The sequence below is a fragment of the Anguilla rostrata genome, chromosome 1 (assembly GCF_018555375.3).
Source record: "Anguilla rostrata isolate EN2019 chromosome 1, ASM1855537v3, whole genome shotgun sequence".
Lineage (NCBI taxonomy): Eukaryota > Metazoa > Chordata > Actinopteri > Anguilliformes > Anguillidae > Anguilla > Anguilla rostrata.
The window spans coordinates 13,286,926-13,311,076 of NC_057933.1; the positions used below are offsets into that span (position 1 = coordinate 13,286,926).

Below are 24,151 nucleotides of genomic sequence, written 5' to 3' on the forward strand. Positions count from 1 at the left end.
TCGGCACACTAATTCCTGGTTATGGTTATACATTTTGTTGTACGTCGCTCTGGATAAGAGCGTCTGCCAAATGCCTGTAATGTAATGTAATGTAATGTAATGTAATGTAATGTAATGCAATATTCCGTAGCAACAAGATAAACCCGACATTAGCCCTAAAATATGCCAATACAGCAGTGAAAAGGCTGCTCACTGAATAACGAAATAAACGAGACATTTTAAAAAAAATTATACCATGTCATTCTACAGTCAATATCTGGGACTAAACATTTAATAAATATACAATCTTACCATCGGTTTTACGCGTAGAGATGTCCCTTTTGCGAATGAGTGGTTATATATTGTCTTGGATAATCCGTTTGTGAAATGTCGGATATTTTCAAAAATAGCTGTGCATAATACCACACCTGTTGCTTACGGCGTTGTCGTTCTTCTTAGTTCAATTTGGCTTGATTGACAATTCATTTATTCAGTAGGTGAGAGTATAAGCTTTCTAACGATGTATAACATGTCTGATTTGGCTTTTGGAATAGCGTTTTATAGGTCAGCTTAACCGAAAATTTTCTGATCTGCCAATGTCTACATAAATAAACCGGTAGGCTGCTCTGCGGTCAGCACGCGGGTCGCGAGTTGATATTAAGTCCGTTTTTTTAGTTGTTTCTCAATGTCGTCTTTATTATTTGAAATGTGCATTTAGTGTCATTATTCTATCTGTCTCTGTGGCGCTCTGAAATGTGCATTCTCTGCTAAACTGAGCAATGGATTGGAATATGTGTCTGACGTAGTGTTGCACGGTATGCCAAAACTTCAGCACTTTCTGGGTACTTAAAAAAAAAAAAAACAGAAAAAAAAACGGTTTCGTATTTGAATTTCCCGATGTTCGGTAGTTCTGTGTCAAATGTAAAAGCCAGGGAAATGTGTCTCCCGCATTACTGATTTAGAGGATGAAAAGTGTAGTTTGTCAGAATCTTCGCTAGATGGCAGTAGCAACTAAGGTTGCCAAGTGAGGTGACCTGCGCTTGTGCATTCACTTCCCTGATACAGCGCAAGCTTTGACTCAGTTCACTTCAGTAGCAATAGGTGTTCCAATTTGGAAATATTTTATTATAGATAGATGCTGTATTGTTATTAAAATATGCTGTTTTTCAATCTATTTAAAGGTGAAAGACCTGTTTTAAAAATTATTTACTTTACAACTGTTTAATTTTTGAAATATTTTTAACATTTTTCTATTGTTCAGTGTTGTAACACTATAGGCCTATGCATATTAATATGTTGAAGAGGCTTCAACTTAAAGGTTGTTAATGAACCAGGTTGTTCATAAACCGTGAATTCGAAAATGAGGTCAACCCTTGTGGACATTAGGTTTCTGATCTATTAAGGTAATTTCAGTATCGTTAGGTACCGAGTATCGAATTAGCACCGTTTAAGTTTCAAGTATCATTTCAGTATTGAGTATCGTAATACTAAACCTGGTATCAGTATCAAAGTCAAAATTTTGGTATCGTGACAACACTAGTGTGACGCCTTTTTTAGTTGCGGCGCAGAAACACTGCAGCTGTGCATGCACACCGGACCATCTAAGTGTTATGACATGCCATCTAAGTGTTAAGACATAGTAAAGGCCTTGACAGGAACCGGCCAGGACACATCCATGGCGACGTAACTAAGTCATCCGACAGCGTCTCTTAGCTCAAAATTGGCCATAAGTCATCAATATTTCATACGATCATCATGATATTCAGTAGATATGTTGGGTGAAGGCATGTGATCATGAGGACAAAGCCATTTTAAAGTCGCTCCATAGGGGGCGCGATGCTGCCAATGCTTGGACCCCTTCCAACGCCGCTTGCGGCTTTAATTTATATTGTGGCTGTATAGCCTACCTGACCGACGACAATGTTGCAGTTTGTCTTTAAATTGTTGACCACCCATCGCACCTTTGGATCTACCCATTCGGTAGCCTAATCAGTCAAACTGAAATAACGGTGCGGCTTTGTTCACAGTTGCTTCCCAAAATCCTCCGTGAGCCAAAGAGATAAGACGCATATATCGCGTGTTAAAATATCAGCGTGTCACAATTACTAGAGTAAAGTAGGTCTACATTTTAACGAACCGAAACGAAGGATATTTTCTGGCAAATGAGTTGAGTAACCTGTGATAAATTCATATCAGACATTAGGTGTTTAAAGAAGTAGTGGCAGGTTGAAGAGTTGGATGATCGCCTGGACTATGGAAGTGCGGACAATGCAAAGAATTCTATCAGCTGTTGATTTGTTTATATTTAATTTGTATATTGTACGGCGAACAAAATGCAATTACGTTTCTGAGAGGCGACCGTCGTGTCAGTAGGTTAGAGACGATGTAAAACAGAGAGGCTAACGTTTAGCTTGCTAGCTAACTTTACATTCAGTTTTTCTTAATATCCACAGGTAGTGCAGTATTCACTATCGTTTACTAGTAGTTTTAGTTAACTTTAAAATAGGCTTTTGGGACCGATTATGCTAATTTGGCTAGCTAATAATTTAAGGTGTTCAAAAACTTGTTCGCTGCTTGTCAGCAGTATTCTGACGTTAGACCGATAGCTAAGTGATGCCTCAAATCAACGGTAGCTTGCTACAGCGTTAGCTTCCAGGTGTGATTTAAAAAAAAAAACGAAATCTAGATAATATTTGATTTTTATTAAGCAATGTGTTTTCCTGTAGATTGTTATAACTTAAATCTTGACACAGATATTGACAAAATATTTATAATACAGGGATGGAGACACCAATACTTTCAGCCATGCCATTTTAGTTCACTTGCAGTTATTCAATGCATGTTGATATGAGTTAGCTAGACTAACGTTAATTACCCTAGGATACAGGACAAGTGGGGATGACATTAATATTATAGTCAGCTAGGTCTACTTAGCCACCCAAAACATTTGGTAACGTTACCAAAAATGTTAGGCAGTCTAAACAAAGTTCTGCCTTTTTTACTCTTTCGTTGGAGAACAACAGATAATAGGCAGGTTTACATCTAGACTAGTCCACCTAATTGCAACTAAATGAAGTTGTATGTATTCCTGTCACATAGTCTTTTGTTTTGTCGCTTCACATTTTCACATGCTTCATTTCTGACATGAAGCGAAGGAAGTCTTGAGCACGGTCGGCATTTTGTGGAGGTTAAAATGAAAACTAAATTTCAGATGTTCATTCTTTCTAACTCCGAATCTAGCTGCGGAAGGTATCGATAAAGGTTTCGTCTAGATTTTGAAATGATGCGGAGCTACTTTCAGCCCTGTTCAACGGTGACAACATAATGGCTTGTCGAAGCGCCTGTTGCTGCGGTTTTGGTCCGGTGAATGAAGATAACGCGAGGTTCCTGATGCTGGCTCTGCTGATAATCCTCTACCTCTTGTGCGGTGCCGCTGTCTTTTCAGCACTTGAGCACCCCAAAGAGAAACAGGCGAAGGAGAAGTGGACGCAAAGGTTTGAACATTTCAGTAACAAGTACAATCTTAGCCGAGATGATTTAGAGAAGTTCCTCAGGTTCTACGAGGAAGCGAACGTCGCCGGTATTCGCGTTGATACCACCAGACCTCGCTGGGATTTTACCGGTGCATTCTACTTTGTGGGCACGGTGGTTTCAACTATTGGTAAGTTTGTTCTTATATTCCTCTTTGACTTTTTTATCATTTAATTTTAGAAAGCTTATTCTTTGTGAACTTCTGGAGCGAATAGTCCTTTTTTGTATTGTCGCAACAGAAAAAAATCATGCAGATGAAACATTTCCGTTGTGCTTCACGTTAGATTCGTGTTTTAGATTATTATATCAATGTTGTTATATTTTATTTTTAATCGTGTACTGATTGTTGAGGCTTGTTTAAGAATAATAAGTTATTGTCTAACGGGTTAATACACTTCTCATTAACATATTTCCAATGTGTTTTAATGACACGTCTGAACACCTAGCCTACTTAAAATATTAATTAATTGAATCGTCATTGCTTTCAATGCTAATTTTCTGATATCATTAGTTAAAAGACACTGTATAAATGTTGTTCGTTATTATGATTATTATTAGTTGTATTAGTCTTTCCTGTAGAGCATGGAAACAAAGTCTGTGTCTTTAAGGAATTAATCTTCATTTTTTTATGCTCCCACATTTTAAAACAATATGTACCCGTTAAAGGTCTGTAGTCACCATTCAGTAATTTGGATCAGATAATTGTACCAAATGATCGAATAGCCTTTTATCCTTTCAGCCAATAACAGTGTAATGGGGACACAACTGTAATTATACAGGACTGAAAGCTTGTATTAGACTGTCATGTGTGAAGAAAGAAAGAGTAAACAAAACCTTGTGTATAAGGTAATTTGAACCTATTACACATGAAGATTGACCCAATCAAGTAATTAAGGATTTCATTGAATGACAAATCAGATGGCACTGAAACTGATTTCATGCTCCTAAATATAGTCATGATCTCTGACTTTCTAGCTCTGTGATCACTCTACTGGGTCCGAGCAGTAGCAAAAAGGCTATAACAGGATAATACACCCATTCAGTGTGACAGAACAAACACTAATCCCAGTTATTTTTAGATGCCAATTTGAATAATTAAAAATTTAAGTTAAGCTGACTGGCATCCTGGATTCTCAGTCTTTGTGGTTTCCTGTTTGAAAAGGCAGCTCTTCAGAGAGATTGTACTCATTGGGGGGGTTGGTGAACACTGCTACCCATTTGTAGCTATCCCTCTCTGCAGGGGTTGGGAGTCTCCAGGCTCCATGAAATGATACCTCACAGCCTCACAGGAGGCTGAGTTTGGTGCCGATTTAATCCAGTCATATCACAACATCTCCCCTATGGAAAACTGGGATTACACGATGCCTGTTCCTTCACAGGCAGTAGCTGGCTGGACAGTGGCAGAGATTTCATTCCTGCGGCTGACAAAACAACATGAGCAAACATGACCTCGCGGTGCCATTGCTTTCATGTTCGCCGGCTCCCTTAACCCCCCCCCCCCCTCAGTCTCCCATGCCATGCGCCCTTGCAGTTCAACACGCTCTTATACGCTACAATATACAGTGGGCGTATATTGTAATGTTTGGGACAAAGACATATTTTTTCTCGATTTGGATCTGTATTCCACAATTTTAGATTTGTAATCAAACAATTCACATGTGGTTATTTAATAGTATTTTAACACACTTTGGTTTCATCATGTAGAAATTACAGCACTTTTTATACATAGCCCATCACATTTCAGGGCACCATAATGTTTGGTACATATTATTGTTGTGTAAATGAAAGTAGTCATGTTTAGTACTTTGTCGCATATCATTTGCGAGATATGACTGTTTGTGTGTGTGACCCAAAGACATCACCAGGTGCTGAGTATCTTCTCTGGTAATGAAATGCTCGGCCTGTACTGCAGCCATGTTCAGTTACTGCTTGTTCCGGGGGCTAGTTGCCTTAAGTTTTCTCTTCAGCATATAAAACACATGTTCAATTGGATTCAGATCATGTGAATGACTTGACCAGTCAAGAATTTTTCAGTTTTTGGTTTTGAAAAACTATTTTATTACTTTAACAGTATGTTTGGGATCATTGTCCTGCTGTAGGATTAAGTGCCGTGCAATGAGTTTGGAGGCATTTGGTTGAACTTGAGCAGATAAGATGCTTCTCAGAATTCATTCTGCTGCTGCTGCAGCAGTTAGGCTACATCATCAGTAAAGACAAGTGAACCAGTACCTGTGGCAGCCATACATGCCAAAACCATGACACACCCACCACCATGTTTCACAGATGAGGGGGATCATGGGCAGTTCCTTTTGGCCTGCTGTTGCCATCACTCTGATACAAATGAATCTAAAATCTAAAATTCAGAGCCAAATCATACAAAAATATGTCTTTGTCCCAAACATTATAGAGCTCACTGCATCTATGGATTTCTAGAAATTACCTTCAAGCAAACACATTGCTCCTTTGGACATTGTAAGACATGAATACAAAACTTTGTCTTAACCTCGAAGCAGGTCTTAAGTATATTCAGTGAAAATGAAGTAAACACAATTCCACACATTTAAAAAATATATAACTTAGTCAGTCATTTTACTGTATTTTTTTTAACCATTAATCCAATATTTTAAATAGTGTTTTAATAAAACAATCCAAAGACATGCAGGTTAGGTTAATTGGAGAGTCTAAATTTACCCTAGGTATGAGTGTGTGAGGGAATGGTGTGTGTGTGCCCTGCAATGGACTGGCAAACTGTCCAGGGTGTATTCCTGCCTCTTGGCTAATGCAATCTGGGATAGGCTCCAGCAGCCCCCATGACCAGGCCCAGGAATAAGCGGGTATAGATAATGGATAGATGGACTTTACTACTGTACCACAGAGTACCAGAGCAAAAAAACTGCCCATTAGGTGATGTTTAAGGAATTTACATTATATTATCCAAAGTGTGAACATTCATCCAGCTAGGAATACCCTTTTATCAAGCATATAGAGAAGTCAAAGGCCCTTGGAAATGGGCCTGCATGTAAGCAATGCTTAACAAGCTCAGAAGAACTTGCAAGCACAGGCATGTTCCTTAAGTCAAGATATTCACAGAGGATTTACCATTTTGGCTTCACTGTGGTGATTAAGTAAAATTAATGTAAGAGCACAAATACAGGCTGTCTTGGGGAAAAATGTAATCTAAGGGCTATTAAAACCTTCAGTTCTGAGAAAGCTCTTTCCCCTTAAGATTTAGATGGGGCTTTCATCTTGAAGGTCCACAGCTGTGAGGGAAAAAAATAATAATGAAGCTTCTTTAGTAATTTGCATTTCTGTCAATAAGCAAGAGTAAGGAATGATACATATTAACCACCGTCACCAATGGCAACCTGATTATTGGTTTGTTCATGAAGACAGGGACTTTGTGAATAGTGAGTGTGGAGGGGGTGGCAGCATGCTCACATCGGGGAGCTGCACAAGTGATGACTGTTCTCATTAGAGCAAATGAATTCCAAGGTTTTAACGAGCTGCCGGCCCACTTTCTGCAGGAGCGTGATGAGGATGGGATGCCGCAGCCATTCACCGACCGAACGAAGGTGTTTGCTTGCATGTTCGTGCCATGCGTTAGCTGCAGGGACTTTAACGCATGTGCACTCAAGCCTTTTTTTTACAGGGCAGGAGGGATCCATCAAGGCACAAGAGTTTGAAAAGACACATTTGATAGGTTAAGGAATGAAATAACCCTGATTAGTTACCACTGAGAATCCAATTACTTCTCATAACTGAGCCAATTTGTCTTCTGTGGGAGATAATTGTAGAAATACAGCATCGTGTAAACAGAGGTTTGTTATTAATCTATTTATAGATTCTAAGGAACAAGTGTTCGTGTGTGAGTGTCTGTCTGTCTGTCTGTCTGTGTGCTTTACATGTCTCTGAATCTGTCTGCATGTGCATACTGTGCAAGTATTCAAATGAAATACATTTTATCACTTTGCTGTGGGGAAATGGAAAATGACAGGATTTGTTTGTGGTGTTAAATATCACATTTATGAGGTTTCTGGGTGTCCTGTCTGACACGTTGTCACTCTGTCTCTGCGCAGGGTTTGGCATGACCACGCCCGCTACCATTGGGGGGAAGATCTTCCTGATCTTCTACGGGCTCATCGGCTGCGCCGCCACCATCCTGTTCTTCAACCTGTTCCTGGAGCGCCTGATCACCGTGCTGGCCGTCGTGCTCAAGTCCTGCTACGAGCTGCAGCGCCGGCGCAAGGGGGTGCTGCCCCACGACAGCAGGAGGGACTCGAACCCAGGGGGCGGGGAGAGCCTGGCGGGCTGGAAGCCCTCGGTCTACTACGTGATGGTGATCCTGTGCGCGGCGGCCATCGTGGTTTCCTGCTGCGCCTCGGCCATGTACTCGGCCGTGGAGGGCTGGAGCTACTTCGACTCGCTCTACTTCTGCTTCGTGGCCTTCAGCACCATCGGGTTCGGGGACCTGGTGAGCAGCCAGCACCTGCGCTACGAGAACCAGGCCGCCTACCGGCTGGGCAACTTCCTCTTCATCCTCATGGGCGTGTGCTGCATCTACTCCCTCTTCAACGTCATCTCCATCGTCATCAAGCAGTTCCTCAACTGGACCCTGAAGAAGCTGGAGCTCCTGCTCCGCTGCCCGTGCTGCCCCGGCAAGGGCCTCCGTCCCCGCAGGAACACGGTGATGCCGGGGCACCTGCGCGTCCGCCGCAACATCTCCATCGAGACGGACATCGCCAACGAGAGCGACACGGACGGCCGCAGGATGTCCGGCGAGATGATATCCATGAAGGACTTCCTGGCCGCCAACAAGGTCTCCTTGGCAATCATGCAAAAGCAGCTGTCCGAGACCGCGAATGGTCACCCCAGGCAGTCGGGATCCTGCTCCAGGCAAAATGGCTTCTCTGGGGGGGTGGGGGCTCTGGCCATCATGAATAACAGACTGGTAGAGACCAGCGTGGATAGATGAGTCCATGCTTGGGTCTAGACACTGCCCTGCAGAAACGGCCAAAACGGACATATCTAATTGCTTAGTCCACTTGACTGATAGGACTGTACCATGGACAATGAAAATTCACATGGTAGAGAATATTGCCTTTCATTATTCTTCGTGTATAGCATTTAATTCTGTGACATAGATTTCTAGTTTTATACATTGAAAATGGGGGAGGATTGCAGATCAGGTCTGTTGACAGTAGTTAAGCTGCCACTGGCACGAACAGTTCTCCGTCCCTCCATCTTCCGCCCGCACCTTCCAATAGCACATCCTGCTAATTTAGAGTAGCTGAGGTGGAAAAATTAGCACCTTTAATGAAGAAATCTGTCAAACCTGGAGCTCAAGACAGAGCTGTTCTTAAAGGAAAATGTGTTGATTTAAGTGCTAAAAAGGAGACAGAAACATGATGAAACACAACTGTGATTTTATGAGGCGCATACTTTATCAGAATTTAGCTCTGAATTTCCTCCACCTAAAAACTTTCAAATCCCATGTTTACAAGCTTACATTAGATGACATTAGTGCATCTTATGGCAATAAAAAACATTTCGCAGTGAAAGTCTTAAAACCAAATTCAGTCTCTGAATTCAACATCTGTTGTGTACTTACAATGGATAGACAACTGTAGTATGTGTCCCAGCATTCATTATACTATGCAGCTCATCTTGCCTCACGTGTGAAAGTAAAAAATCTATTAGATAAAGCATGGAGCTGATATTCAGTTCTTTGCCACTCTACAATACCTGTCAAAAGCAAAATAAATTTGACTTGAACTAAGGCTTCATTTATTAAGTGATCAAATGCAGTGGAAAAAAATAAACCTGACCATTTGTGATACTCTGCTTCTGTTCTTCTCTCATTTTTATGGAAAAAAACAAAAACTGAGGGTGTCTTGTTTAAATATGTATCATGTGTCAGCATTAAGAAAAGTTGAAGGTCTTTTAAAGCAAAGCTCAACTTTACCGACATCTCTATTACCCACTTGGAATACCTGAGCAGTTTACCGACAACATAAATGCCATATTACCCTGGAATACATGATTCAGTTTTAATTGGAATATGTTCCCACTATAGTTACAAAAAGTGAAACACTTTTTTGATTATCAGACCCCTGTTCTTGTAGCTAGCAAAGTGATTTATTATTTAGTTACCATTCCCATGTTTGACGGTAATACATTTTGAAGACGGTTCAGCTGGATGTTCTGAATTGGTAATCAGGTATTCTGTGAACCGCATACATACTCTGTAGGGCTGTACTGCAGTGCTTTTTTCTGTATTTTAAAAGAGGAGAAAGCTATTTACACAGTGGGTGGGGAAAGTTCAAGAGATTCAATCCAGAACTACAGTAGGACTCAGATGCTGAATAATGCATGATGTGAGACATCAAAAGAAAGATACAACAGCGTGTTCTGGCTCTTTGAAAGTGTATTGCAAAGATGCACCCATTATATGAAGAGACAGCACAGTCAGCAGTTATTATGTCATAAACTATTTTGAATTGTACCCTATTTAACAAAAGGGACAATTCAGAAGCATTAAATCCTGTCTTCCCCTTTCTCTCAAACATATCCAGCAATATCTGGCTTAACAAGTCGCAGAATATTAAAGATTGCACATGAATAATATAGCAGAGGTATTTCGTTGATTTTGTTTCTCAAAAATTGGAAAAATATTTTAAGCACAGCATTGAAATGACTGGGGTTTTCCAAACAGATGCAGTATACTCTTTTGTGTATTGCATCTGATGATCTGACCGACGACCTATGGCTGTTTGTCAGATACAGAAGAGAACAGACAAGCATTTTTTTGTGTATTCGATTCCTGTAAGTGTGGATGTCATATCCCTACGTCTGGGCACTCTTATAGACTCATTAATAGTGTTAGGTATTTAGAAACAGTGCTAATTAAAACCAGAACCATAATTAGATGTGTGATGCAGTTCATAAGGTGGGTGACTATTAAGCCAGTGATGAATATCCCTGTGTGCCTGGGGGTTTGATTCCCCTGCTGTGGGATCTTCTGAGCTGATCCCATGGTCCTCTTTGCTGTCCCCAAACTGAATGAATATTGCGTATATAATCTAATGAAGAAATACATTCATGAAAACATAACCTCCCTATGGCAGGAACTGTAGGACTTGTTTATTGACAGATAGTTCTGCATACCAGAAGTATGGAGCACAAAACTCGGTTGGTTATTTTCAGGTCCAGAACAGAATACAGGTAAGTGGTTCTTTGTGGCCAGCTACATCACAACTCCCTTTTGTCTGTGTACATAAATCAGTTCCACATTTCCAGAACCCATTCCATTCTCTTATCCAAAAAAATGTAAGGCTCCTCCAACTACGAAATTGTAACGGATTGCAATGTACTTTTTTAAAGTTGATTCTTTAGATCAGTCTTATCCAGAAAGGGCCAGTGTGAGTGCACACACCTGATCCTGATTCTACTAATCAAGGTGCTTAGCAATGACTCTAGTGATTGATTAGTAGAATCAGGTATGTGCACCCACACTGGCCCTTTCTGGAACCCCAGCTTGTTAAAATTCTGGGATTGCTGTTGAGGTTGGAATGAAAACCAGCATACACAGGGGTCCCCCAGGACCGAGTTTGAGAACCACTGCTTTAGATAACAAATCCTAGCCCCACCAAAGGCCCCAGCTGCCTGACAACCCCTGACCAGAAGAGAGCAACATAGAAATTGATTGATAGAAGGATGGAATTTTTCCACACCTCATTTAGTTTTAGTCCACCAACACCTTTCTACTGTATTTTATGTTGGCCCAGTGTAAAATTCTGATGAACTTGGACATTTTGGTTTTGTATTTGAATGGAGTAATAAAATGTAGTTCACAAATATTTTACTGGACCTACAAAACTTATTTTTGGCTGATGCGCCAACATAAAAAGCTTGTCACCAGAGCATAGAATTTTTAATCATCCAAAGAACCTAAACTGAGCCAATTTAAAAAGTGCATTGTAATCAATAACTTACAATTTTGTAGTTGAAGAAGGCTTTTTTTAACAGTGTAGCTATATATAAGCACAGGGAAAGAGATTCATTTTCTAGTGTGAAGGTGTTTATGGATTGTTGGCATGAGTTTCCAAATTGCACATTATAATGAGATTTTAGGGTAGTTTTAAATTACATGCACAGAAGTTTCATCTACTGTTTCAGGAATGCTTAAAGAAAATCAAAGATTCTCAAAAGGAGAATGAATTCACAGCCAAATGTGCAATTATGCGTTTACACTCAATTTTTGTTGGCAATGTTAGTTGTGCCATGGTTTGTGAATTGTTGTATTAACATGGAATTCAGGACTCCATGAAACTTCAGCTGCTGACATATTGGCTAGGGAGCCATTTTTAGTTTTTCATGTACTGTACAGAGGCACTTCAGACAGCACTCCAGGCTTTTTCAGTTACACTGATAATGGGCAGAGCAAAGAGGAACAGATTGGCTCTTTATCCACAAAAATGATTCAATTTGGCCTAGCCTCAAACAACAGCATCTCTGGTTTTATAATAAAGCTAGATTTTTCCTGTAAGCAAGATTGATAACAAGACATGATACTCATTCCATTGTAATTCCGGCAAGCCCACATCACTTTTATTCTTGTAAGTATTGGAGTCAAGTTGCATTTATTTTTGTTTGTGCTCATAAAGAAGGCATGGGGCTATAGATATTACTGGGAAGAGGACTGCTTTTGAATTTACATGTTTAAACTATGCACGTCATTCAGTCAAATGTGTCCATGAAATAAATAAGCAATACCATGTAATCCTCAATATCGAACTAATATAAATAAATATAATATTATCTCATAAGACTCATGCTAGAGGTTTCACTGAGGTTTCGAAAGAATTAGCCGTAAAATAGTCCTATAAAACCCATCCTCCCATCCTGGTTCCAGAGAATGAGGACTATCCTTTGTGGAAATTTTAGTAGATGCTCTTACCTACAGCAGCTTAAAGGGCTTGTGTTATTTGCAATCCATTTATACCACTGGATATTTACTGAAGAAGTTAAGCTTAATTTTCTCACTCAAGGGTGCAACAGCAGTGTCTGGCCTGAGAAATGAACCTGTAAATTTGAACCTCTAAGTTTAGTTCCTTAACCATTAATCAGAAACACAGTGCAAGACAGTTCAAAAATGATAGAAGTGAGATTTCTTGATCTATTCTCTTCCTCTATGCATCTTACTCCTGACTTTGTCTGTTCTCGAAAAATCAATTTGCCTGCAGAGAATTTGCACTCTCTAACTGCAGTTATACAGATGATTACCTACAGTAAGCAAGATGTTCCCTCCATGAGTGTACTTTTTTGTTTTCAAGAACACAGGGTTGTTTAGTAAGATTAGTAAGATTTGGCAACCATAGAGAAAAGGTTCATGTCAATTGAACAGATTATGAGAGTTATTCATGTGAACACTACCGAATACAGAATAGAGGACCTAAACTTCCAAAATGATGTCCGAAATTTGGGTGTATGTCAGGCTTTGAGATTCTATCTGCAAAAAAAAAAAAAAAACATATATTGGTTTGTTTCAGAAATAATTTTCACTGTAAATCAGAGCAAGCATACTTGGCAAAGAATCAACTGTGAAGGTGAGAGAACATTCTGGAGCCTGACTGTTTCCCTCCTTTCACTGGTGTCAGACTAACCTTCCACTGAATCACATGGCACCCATCATATGGTGAGACTCTTTTCATACGCTTTTAGTGGTAACCCATAAAGGCCACAGGTGAACGTCTTCTATGCTCATTTTGAAACCATCCATTAGCAAAACACATTGATAGAGGATGCGTGTCAGGCCTGAAATAACTTTTTTCTGCTTTGACAACTAGATAAATGGAGTAGACTAACAATTCCATTATCAGCCTTTTTTCACAAAAACAGCCAATATTAAACAGTAATACTATTGCCAGTGCCACAAAAGAACAGTAACTCTAATAAATACAGCACAAGACAAGTTGTGTTTGAATGGTCTGCATCACAATTAATGACTGTTATTCAGTATAATGTGGAGTATTCCATGAAGAGTGCTTTGTCTTCATAAATTCAAAAGACCAAGCTAGCTGAATTTCAAATTGTAATATGATATTGTACTATATTGGTAAATTCTGCATGATTTTAAAATGTATAGATTTAAGAGTCTCTCAGAATTACCATTTCAATCTGCTGTCCCTTTGGACTTTGATGTGACACAAAGTAGATCATTATTAGTGTGTCATTTTATACTACAAGGAGGTAAATCCAGATGGCCTACAACACATCTATCTCAAATAGGTTATTAACACTTAGTCAATAATAATAATGTTCTATACGCAGTGCAAGAGGTATGTAATTTTCGCTAATGTGTGGTGAGCTTTCTGGCGCAAAATGGCTGCCGTGCATCACCCAGGTGGGTGCTACACATTGGTGGTGGGTGAGGTGAGTTCCCCTTCATTGTAAAGCACTTTGAGCATATATATTTGACAATCATGGCTTAATTTATATATTGATGTGTTGAGTAATCACGGAACAAACAGTCCTCATCGGTTAAAGTGCACACTATGTGCATCTTACACAGTCAGTTCTGTTTAAACACTGAGCCCCATCTTTTCCTCAATAATTCTCCATGGTTGATGTCTCATGGGGAAATCTGATCCTGTCACACTCCCACTCACACCTGTGCATGTATTCATTTGTGCATGTGTGACTTAATAACCAACAGTACATAGAGGACATTCAGCAAATACGCAGTATATTTGATGCCTATATTTTAGTCTGAGTCATCTCAATTCGTATGTTCTCCTCACCTGACTACAGAGAGCATTTAATTCCTCCTGTCTGCAATTTTCTCTTGCTGCTCCGTGGAGATTTGAGAAATAATCACATTCAAACAGGAAGCAACCTGTAGTAATCAAACAGGAACATGCTGTTACACTACATAGACATAACTGTTTCACAGTACCTTTTTCACAACATCTGTGTATAGAAACATTTTAAGAAAACCCCTCCTGAATATTTTCTCCTATGATTGTTCGTTCACAAGACCACTCCAAACTAAAAGAAACATATAAACTACATAAAAGATTTTGACACAAATCTCACTTTGTTTCTTGTAGTGATTAAAATGTACTTTCTGTATTCACTTTACTGTAGCTGAAGGGGCCATATGTCGAGAGAAATTTAAGAAGTTAGGAATTGGTACAGTTCACACATTTCAAGAACAAAACTAAACAAGAGTGAGTGCTGAGCAGAATTAATGAGCGTTATATTTAATGACACTGCTTGGTTACGATGCAAACGCTTCCTGTAGGTGTCTGCTTGTAGCGCACGCGCGGTGATCCAAGTTCCCCAATTAATATTGGGTAGGAGCCCATTAAAATGACAGATGTCTTCCTGTACGACTTTTATTCTGGTGAATTCTTGTGCGGCAGCATAGCGTTACAGATAGAGAACCCATAACAAGGTTTCGGCTTCGCAATTCCTAGTATACCTGCTATTTTTCCCTTGTGCTCGGTAGCCCACTGAAACAGAGCTATTTAGCTTGCAAAAATTGTCAAAGTCTTCAAACAATCATACTTCAAAAGCATAACGTGTACACGAGAGTTTCTGGTTTCAACCAGCAACTCTCCCAAAGCAGTAAAATCATCAACACACTTTAAGTACATCTTTCCCCCCTTTGCAGTAGATGGCAGCAAAATGCAATTGTTGCTCATGCAATCAAAAATAAAAGGGAAAGGCATTCAGTTTCATGGAAAAAGACATCAAAGCAGCTTTAGCGGTGGGTAAGTAGACAGTAATTTAGCTAACGCATTTGGTAACAGTGTTGTTTTTGAACTACTCTTTTGCATAATTCCCAAGTGTTCCACGTTTTCCTTGTAGTATATGCTATACATAGTTTTTACTTTTAGTGTGTTTGTTTTGTTGTTTTGCAACCCCTCTAGCCTTTTATTTTTGAGCCAATGTCCCAAGACGTCTCCTTGTGACAGGGACACCATCAGGGATTCTGGGCCCCATTAAAAGATCTCACATTGGGCCCCACCACCCAAGGCCACCCCATCCCTGCACAATTACAGCACAGTTTTTGAGGGCTCCTGTCAGTCTGGACCCTGCAAGTGAGGGCCATTGGAATCATGCTAAATTAGTTATATTAAAAGTAGCAGCTGATGCCAAATTTTCCAGCAATAGTTAATGTAAATACAGATTAATAATTACTATAATAAAAATAATATCATTATGAATTGTACAATTGTTAATTAAACAACCATACCAACTACTATTTTCAATTTTCAATAGCTTGAACTTGCTACTGTGCTGCATCTGCATTGGTATTAAAATAAGATTAACAATTACCTTATGCGTTCTTTTCTGTTGAAGGAAGATTTGTGACAACATGGTGGGCGATCAACAGTGTCCGAGATTATAAGTTTCATAATGATGTCTGCGTAAATGGCCTTACGCGTTTTGAATGATAAGGTTTGTCTTTTTTTCCTTGCCGTAGTCTGACGTATTTCCTGAGAGACTATCTGGTGAACGACAATGGTGAGCAAGCAATTTCTGTTATCCCAATGTTTTCTCTTGTTTTGAATGTAGCTGATTATTATGACTTATCATAACTAGTTAAGTCTTTCTTTTTTTAGATATGAAAATTTAGTCCAGTATTATTTTCCTTAACAACTTTTCCAGCCAATATAATTTATTGATTCTAGTTACTCAGAGACTAGCCGCTAGCTGATGCTAACTAGCTACCTACCCAACAGACATGTATATGCTATGCTAGCTAGTGATATATGCAACGCAGGAAGGTATCTAACGTTAGCTGTTTAGATCTAACACTAATTGTTGGCTCCACAGTCTGTCGTTAGTTTCGCATATGTAACCTGTAAATTACGCTAAGCAAATAGTGATTGCTAACTTGTTCGGTAACTTACCCATTTTTTTAATCAGTAGGTCTTAGTAGAACAATGACTCATGTCTCCTTACCCACCACAGCTGGTGAATAGCGTTTAGCTGGATATGTTTTGCTAGCTAGTGCTAATATAATTTTTTGATAGATAGCTAACGTTAACTTCTGTCTGTTGCTTCTTGTGTAGTTGTAGTATGGTGTATTTATGAGAAAAATGAATCCGCTCTTTGGTGAAAAATGAAACTAGACTAGTTAATTTTCATTTTAAATTAAAATTTCAATCTAGCAACTGCTAGCTAACTGGTTTATCAGTTGCATGTTAGTGTGCGGACTAGTTTGCCATATAAGCTGTCAGTGTCAGAATTGTAAAGGCAGTCCGTTGCATAGCGTTTTACAATCTGAATTGGTTTCGAGACAAATCTTTTGTTTTAGCTAGTTGATGCTAAAACTAAAAATAACGCCCGATGTTACAGAGAGCAGTGGATTCATATACGTGTATAGAGTGGCTAACGTTAGGTTGGCTGCATTGATCATTTGAAGAAACATTTTATTTATTTGCAATACTGTACATGCACATTTCTCATTTGTAATTACAGGGTCAAAGCCAGAGTGGTGGACATGGCCCTGGAGGTGGGAAGAAAGATGATAAAGTAAGATTACTCTTACCACACATGTTGTCCTCTTATTGTATCAGTGCGCTGCTAAATGCAGTTAATGTTCGGCAGGTGTTGACATGTTTATAATCAACAGGATAAGAAAAAGAAATATGAACCGCCAATTCCAACCAGAGTAGGGAAAAGGAAGAAGAAGTCCAAGGGACCTGATGCTGCAAGCAAGTTGCCTTTAGGTATGCTCTGCTGAACCTCGAGACATAATTCTGGTTGCTTTATTTAAAATAGTTTTAATAAGTGGTGTGTGCTCACACTGATAAATGATAAATATACATGTATATGTATTGCAGCAAGCGGTTAAATAGTAAAACTGTCTGTGATAAGGCCTTCATCTTCACTAGTCTGGCTTATCAGAAGTGATGCCACTTTCTTCATCTCACTGTGTTCTGCTTTCCCCTCAGTGACTCCTCACACTCAGTGTAGGCTGAAGCTGCTGAAGCAGGAGAGGATTAAAGATTACCTTCTGATGGAAGAAGAATTCATCCGAAACCAAGAGCAGATGAAGCCTTTGGAAGAGAAGCAAGAGGTATTTGCACATAAGTCAGAGCATTTCATTCGCTTAAGATGGAAGTGGATTCTAGAACAGTGTTCACCCTATTAAACCCATGACATTCACGCCCACAGGAAGAGAGGTCAAAGGTTGATGACCTGAGAGGAACTCCAATGTCTGTGGGGACGCTGGAGGAGATCATAGATGACAACCACGCCATCGTCTCCACCTCTGTGGGCTCGGAGCACTATGTCAGCATCCTGTCCTTTGTGGACAAGGATCTTCTGGAACCCGGTTGCTCTGTGTTACTCAACCACAAGGTGAAGACCACAATCAAACTTAAACTGCCTTCAGTGGCAGCTTGAGCTCGATTGATGTATGAGATCCCCTGAGACATGCTGTGATTGGCCGCTCAGTGAGCCGTGTTTCCACAGGTCCACGCAGTCATTGGTGTGCTGATGGATGACACAGACCCACTGGTCACTGTCATGAAGGTGGAGAAGGCTCCACAGGAGACGTATGCAGACATTGGAGGCCTTGACGGCCAAATCCAGGAGATCAAGGTATTTGTTTTTCTATTTTCCTGTTCGTCCTCTTAGTTAACTGCTCCTACCCCTCAATGTGCTCTTTGTGTCAGTGTTATCAGCTCTGTCTACCAAGAACAGCATATGATGTTAGGTGCATCAGTACAGGCCTATGTTGTGCCGCTGCTGACTGGGCACTTAATAATATATTTGTACCTTAATCTGTTTTGCAAAAACCTGATCCCATATTGGTATTCTGAGATTGTGAGTACTGAATACTGGCCCTGATCTATATCCTCTTAGGAATCAGTGGAACTCCCCCTCACCCACCCAGAGTACTATGAAGAGATGGGCATCAAGCCTCCAAAAGGAGTCATTCTGTATGGAGCACCTGGAACAGGTAAGTTGGCTCAAAGCTCAGAGGCTGTCATTACACAAGGTATAATCGTGTGCAAAGTGTGCACAGATTTTCATCCTCTAACTTAATTAATGTAGTATCTGCTGGGTTGAAAACATGAGTGCACCCGGTCTCTTTGTTTGTGAGTTGTAAGTAGTCATGGTATTACATTTTTGCTTTTGTGTTTCCGGGTCAAAGGGAAAACTCTGCTGGCTAAGGCGGTGGCAAACCAGACTTCTGCGACATTTCTGCGTGTGGTGGGGTCAGAGCTCATCCAGAAGTACCTGGGGGATGGTCCCAAACTGGTCCGGGAGCTCTTCAGAGTGGCAGAGGAACACGCACCATCTATTGTGTTCATTGATGAAATTGATGCCATCGGGACAAAAAGGTAAAGCCATCCAGCCTGTTAAATAGCACTGGACGTCTGTCAGAGCAGATTGGGCAATTGCACTAGTTTTGAACTGAGGAACAAATAACATGGTAATCCATGATGCAGTCATTTGTCTTTTAAAAATAAACTAAACACCCCTTGGCTGTGTAGTCTGCAAGTGTGTAATCGTGGCTTTCCTACTTGTTTCATTTTGTTTTTTCCCATTTTCATGGAAAGCATCTTGGTGACACTGTGATACAATAAAAATAGCACTGAATGCCTGTCATCTGATCTGCAGGTATGACTCAAACTCTGGAGGTGAGCGTGAGATTCAGAGGACCATGCTAGAGCTTCTCAACCAGCTGGATGGCTTTGACTCGCGGGGGGACGTCAAAGTCATCATGGCCACCAACAGGATAGAGACCCTGGACCCTGCCCTCATCCGGCCAGGTGGGCTATAGCAAGGTCCTTAAACAGTTGTAACAGTCCAACCTTAGCAAAGTAACCTGCCTAGCCAAATCAGAAGAGCATACATTAGGCCATCTGCTAAAGTAATGCAATGTAATGTAAAAGAGAAGCCATCTGAAGCTTGCGCTCTTTTTCCTGTTTTAGGAAGAATTGATCGTAAGATCGAGTTCCCCCTTCCGGATGAGAAAACCAAGAGAAGGATCTTTCAGATCCACACCAGCAGGATGACAGTGGCACAAGATGTGACGCTGGATGATCTCATTCTGGCCAAGGATGACCTCTCTGGTGCAGACATCAAGGTGTGTTTATGGTTCCAAAGATACAGTTAGTAATGCCATGTCCTGATGCGTAGGGAAAATCTTAAATGGCTTATTTTTACTTTAAAACTGACTGATGCAGCCATGTTTAACAGTGGCCTCTGTCCCAGCATACACAATGAGGGTTTTGAAAATGTAGTTTAAAAGGTTTTTTTATACAATGCACTTGCATTTAATCTGGAAACCTAACAGTAACAGTAACAGCACTGATTAATGCTGCCACCTGTTGTGCCAGAGTGGTATTGAAACCTCCATGCTTTATTTTCATATAAAAGTCTGGTTTTAAATCATTGAATCCTTTGAATATTATAGTCAAAAGCATTCTGTTCACAGAGCCAGGCACAGGTCAGCCAGCCAGCCCTTCCTGTATTGCAGGTTAATTTGTCCCAGATCTTTGGTTTGAACTGGCAGAATAAGCAGGAAAATATTTTGTGGGTTCTTTCATGTTAACCTCGATGCATCCGTATATGCAAAACATTTTGTTTTGTGCTCAACCTAATTGTATTTCCAATAACTGAACTAAATGTAACTAAAGGAAATATAATATTTATGTGAAATCAATGGAAAAGCTTCCCTGTTGGGAGGCATCTTTTGGAAGTCTTTTTTTTGGTACTAATGAGGGTGTCTCTCTCAGGCAATCTGCACAGAAGCTGGGCTAATGGCACTCCGTGAGCGGAGGATGAAGGTCACGAATGAAGACTTCAAGAAGTCCAAAGAGAACGTTCTGTACAAGAAACAGGAGGGAACCCCAGAAGGACTGTACCTCTAACATATTAACCCCCCCATCTTTCTCTTTCCACACCCAGTACTGCTTTGCCTTCAGACTGAAGGTTATATCGCCAGAGTTTTCTTGTAAATCTTTTGATATGCGTGTTACCTATAAGAGTGATTCAGATTGTATTGTCTACATCAGCAGATATGGCAATAAAAATGAATTTCAAGAAGAAACCTGACTGCATTCTTGTATTTTTCAGACAACAAAGTGTACTCATTTGTATAGTTAGGTAAGGGAAGATGAATGTGAATAAATATTAACAAAATGAATGTCGTAGATTTAAGTTAGTCTTTTGCCTGTGAGCTCTTGCATATATATTTTTGACACCATTTATAAAGTTAAATGTATTTATTGACTCAAATCAAAATATAAAAGTTATGTGTTAATTCAACATTTAGTTAACATTTAAGTACATTTGGAAAAGTACATCATACACATTGCTCATTTAAGTTTTACAAATAATTTAAAAAGACAAAGAGCTCCATCTACTGGTGTACTCTTGTCAAACAGGAATTCATAGTGTATTCATAAGAATTTCAAATATTTTATCAATACTTCTGATATTGTGTGAATCACTTGAGCTAAAGCCGATTTTTTATGAACACTGACATTTACAGAACAGTAATTAGCACTTCCATGACATCACTGCTGCATCACATGACAAAGTAGGCCATGGTCTCTCGCTGTGCCATGTGATAATCGTCCTGTCCTTGACCCTGAAAATAAATGAGGGGTCAGCAGGTGTAGAGAGAACACACCACTTCATTCACCCAGAGGTGGACACATCCCAAATAGCAAAGTAGAAGCTGAAATTCAGAGAGCAGGTCTACAAAGACAGTGTTCTCCTGTGTGCAGAATCAAACTGTAATCCCGTCATCAACCAAGGTGTTACTGAGCATCAACATTTTCTCTAACAGACATTCACTCTGTCAGTCATACTGTACCTCAATGACCTCAAATTGGAATCTCTTCTTTTCCTGCTCCGCCCTCCTGCGCACCACCACCTGAACACAGAGAGAAGGGTGCCGGGGTGAGAGAGGCTGGCTCAGGTGATGTCGACAGGGGTCTACGTCTGCGTGCGAGTGGCTGAACTCACAAACACGGCGATGCCAGTGAGGATGGCCAAGGCTATGACGATGATGATGGCAGCAAAGCCGGGCGAAATCGTCTTCATGTTCATGCGTGGGGGCTCGTTGTCGAAGAACAGGACTTTGATGGAGTCCCTCTCCACCTCCAAGCTTCGGCCATCCACCTCCAAGCCAAACTTGTTGTTCTTCAGCTGAGTGAAGAGAGCACACCCTGACTCAGCTCATATTAAATATGGCTTGGCACAATCTCAGTATTCTGCATCTAATCTCAAAGAAAGCCCATGGGTAATGAATTTGATATATTAGCAAGCTGGACATGTTTATCCAGTCATTAGTAAACATTAGCTGTACAGTTCACATTCATCATTAATGATTTGGAGGCTACAACTGAACAACGGGTAAAATATGTCCTTGGCTCACGTCTCTCTCGATGTAGTAGGCTACAGTGGCCACATCTACGGGATCTTTTGTGCCGTTCTCTGTAAGCCTGATGGACACCTCTTGAGAGAGCTCTTGTATCTGAGGGGGAGAACACACGTATTTAGTTCATCCACAGGAAATTAAGGATTTCTCACAGCCCAGAGCACACAAAGAAAAGGACAGTGCTTACACTGATCTCCAAGATCTGCGTTGTATCCAGAGTATATTCCTTCACCAGCTTAAAAACCAGCTGACTGAAACAAAAATCAATCAAATAGGACATCAGCATTGATCTATTTCAATATTTTTATTTTATTTTTTGCATTTATGCACATTATTTATTGTAAATGGCAAGTATTAGCCAACAGGATCATATTTATTTACCGGCGTATGGCGTCCTTTGTTCTGGCAAGAGGGGTGAACTCCACTTTGAATGTGAACAAAATATCAATGAGGCTGTGAAATAAACAGAAAAGTGACTATTTCTGTATCTATATAGTTTCTTCATTTTCAAGTGAGGAAAAAAGTGAAAAGTGACTAGATTAACTGCCAAGGAAACTCATCAGTTACCAATTATGCTGACTTCTGCTACCCAACGAATTTCCCGCGGCAGCTAGCCAATCAGTGCCAGATTTTACAGAATGTCCTCCTTTAATTAGCTTTGTATCAAATCATTATTACAACTGGAGTGGTTTAATGTCTTATTAATGCATGGCTGTCTGTAGCTCTGGGGGAGATGCCTGAAGATTATATAGATTTAATAGTTTGTATCATCTGCAATTTATTCATCGCCACTATGAAGGCAGCGTCACGGCTAATTAACCAAGAAACACTGCTCCGGACAGATTTAAAATTTAATTCATTGCATTAACTCGTGTTCCAGTTTTCCATTACTATAATTATATATTTAAACGAAGCAAGGCCCAATTATTGCAATTGATTAATTAAATTTTCGTCAATTTAGTCTCCATTTGTTATGCATTGAACTTACTGAACTCGCACGAGCCGGTCGCACTTTGGGTCGTCTCCCGTCTTATCGGTGACACGGACGCCGGCGCTGTCCACGCACCAGCACAGGTTTGAGTCGTCGTCGCACTGCTTGGGCTTGAACATGCCGTTCCCGTCACATTCGGGGTCATACTCAATCTCGAGCCGGCCGCCCGGCAGTATGGTCCCTGTTCTGCGCTTGTTGAGCATCTCCAGGTGCATCAGACGGCACTTGGGAGTTACTGCAGCTCCAAAGATTAAATATTTCACAATTTAGAATTCCCAAGAACACCCGGGAAACCGCATTTATAGCGTACTGACAGTGTAGTCTGTGAACTAAAATACTGAATTCATGCTTAGTGAATATAATGTGAAAGTAGGCTACTAAAACCAATAACACTGTAAGAAAGAATCTTCTTGCATATCCAATTCTAACATTACGAACAAACGTGATGATTATGGACAAGTTCCACATACGCTGGTTGCAGTCGACGGTGAAGTTGTCGTAGCCCCGAAAGACTGCCTCGCAGGTACCACAACGGTTCATGTAGCAAGTGACGTACTCGTTGTGCTTACAAAAGGCGTCCTCGCAAACCTCATCAAACTCACAGTTCTCACGAGCTGGGAATTCATCGTTACATTCATCATCTGAAAGGAAAACCATCATTTAATTTGAAAGATAGCCTACGCTTCTGATTGAAGTACGCTTGTAATGTAAATACACATCCGCACTCCTTTGAAAGCAAAAAAAAAAAAGTGATGTGGGGAAGTGTGTGGGTTTATCTATTATTCGAAAATTCAGAACTTGACCCTTAAAAAAGTCAAGTTGTACATATTACTGAGGCAATCTCACACAGTAATGCACAGCTGCCAGCTGCCTGTATTCTTCAGGGTTCCACAGTCAAGAGAAAATTGCCTATGTTCTTTTAACAACAAAAGCATGCAAATTTCCCTATGAAGAACACACAAGAGACTGCCATTATGAATAAGACACTGGCCCAGTTCTGTGGTGGCTATGTTCCCCTGAACCGAGGCCACGGAACAATCCGGATTCTCCCCCTCATGGAGGGCTTACCTGGCACTGCCACCACGGCCACGGTGCTCTCGAATATCAGGGCCGAGATCATGCACAGTGTCTTGAGCTTCATGTTGGTGGGGTCTCTTCTCTCTGCTCCTCAGGTGCACTGAGGCTGCGGACCGGGTGAGGCGGCTGCGGTCCGCCACGCGCCGTTACCCCCT

At 40.5% G+C, this 24,151-nt stretch overlaps 3 protein-coding genes and 1 long non-coding RNA gene across 4 annotated transcripts; 2 read left to right on the forward strand and 2 right to left on the reverse strand.

Annotated features, from left to right (window-relative positions):
• Window positions 1–1,864: 1,864 nt before the first annotated feature.
• Window positions 1,865–9,329, forward strand: kcnk13a (potassium channel, subfamily K, member 13a). The gene is made up of 2 exons (XM_064323140.1): window positions 1,865–3,640; window positions 7,587–9,329. The coding sequence occupies exons 1-2, from the start codon at window positions 3,304–3,306 to the stop codon at window positions 8,480–8,482; spliced, it is 1,233 nt and encodes a 410-aa protein (XP_064179210.1). The 5' UTR covers window positions 1,865–3,303; the 3' UTR covers window positions 8,483–9,329.
• A 587-nt stretch (window positions 9,330–9,916) lies between these two features.
• On the reverse strand, window positions 9,917–15,973 carry LOC135248477 (uncharacterized). Its single transcript, XR_010328436.1, has 3 exons — window positions 15,853–15,973; window positions 14,310–14,404; window positions 9,917–13,018 (listed from the first exon to the last, which is right to left on the reverse strand). It is a non-coding gene; the product is annotated as an uncharacterized LOC135248477 (long non-coding RNA).
• Window positions 15,974–15,994: 21 nt separating this feature from the next.
• On the forward strand, window positions 15,995–20,590 carry LOC135248453 (26S proteasome regulatory subunit 4-like). Its single transcript, XM_064323126.1, has 11 exons — window positions 15,995–16,041; window positions 17,002–17,055; window positions 17,156–17,252; window positions 17,478–17,602; window positions 17,701–17,886; window positions 18,001–18,129; window positions 18,394–18,490; window positions 18,686–18,875; window positions 19,156–19,307; window positions 19,470–19,624; window positions 20,277–20,590. Exons 1-11 carry the CDS (start codon window positions 16,039–16,041, stop codon window positions 20,409–20,411), a joined length of 1,323 nt encoding a protein of 440 aa, XP_064179196.1. The 5' UTR covers window positions 15,995–16,038; the 3' UTR covers window positions 20,412–20,590.
• Window positions 20,591–20,746: 156 nt separating this feature from the next.
• LOC135248467 (epithelial cell adhesion molecule-like) lies at window positions 20,747–24,147 on the reverse strand. Its single transcript, XM_064323154.1, has 9 exons — window positions 23,988–24,147; window positions 23,390–23,560; window positions 22,917–23,154; window positions 22,310–22,381; window positions 22,116–22,179; window positions 21,926–22,024; window positions 21,514–21,696; window positions 21,362–21,421; window positions 20,747–21,133 (listed from the first exon to the last, which is right to left on the reverse strand). The coding sequence occupies exons 1-9, from the start codon at window positions 24,058–24,060 to the stop codon at window positions 21,071–21,073; spliced, it is 1,023 nt and encodes a 340-aa protein (XP_064179224.1). The 5' UTR covers window positions 24,061–24,147; the 3' UTR covers window positions 20,747–21,070.
• Between the last annotated feature and the right edge of the window lie 4 nt (window positions 24,148–24,151).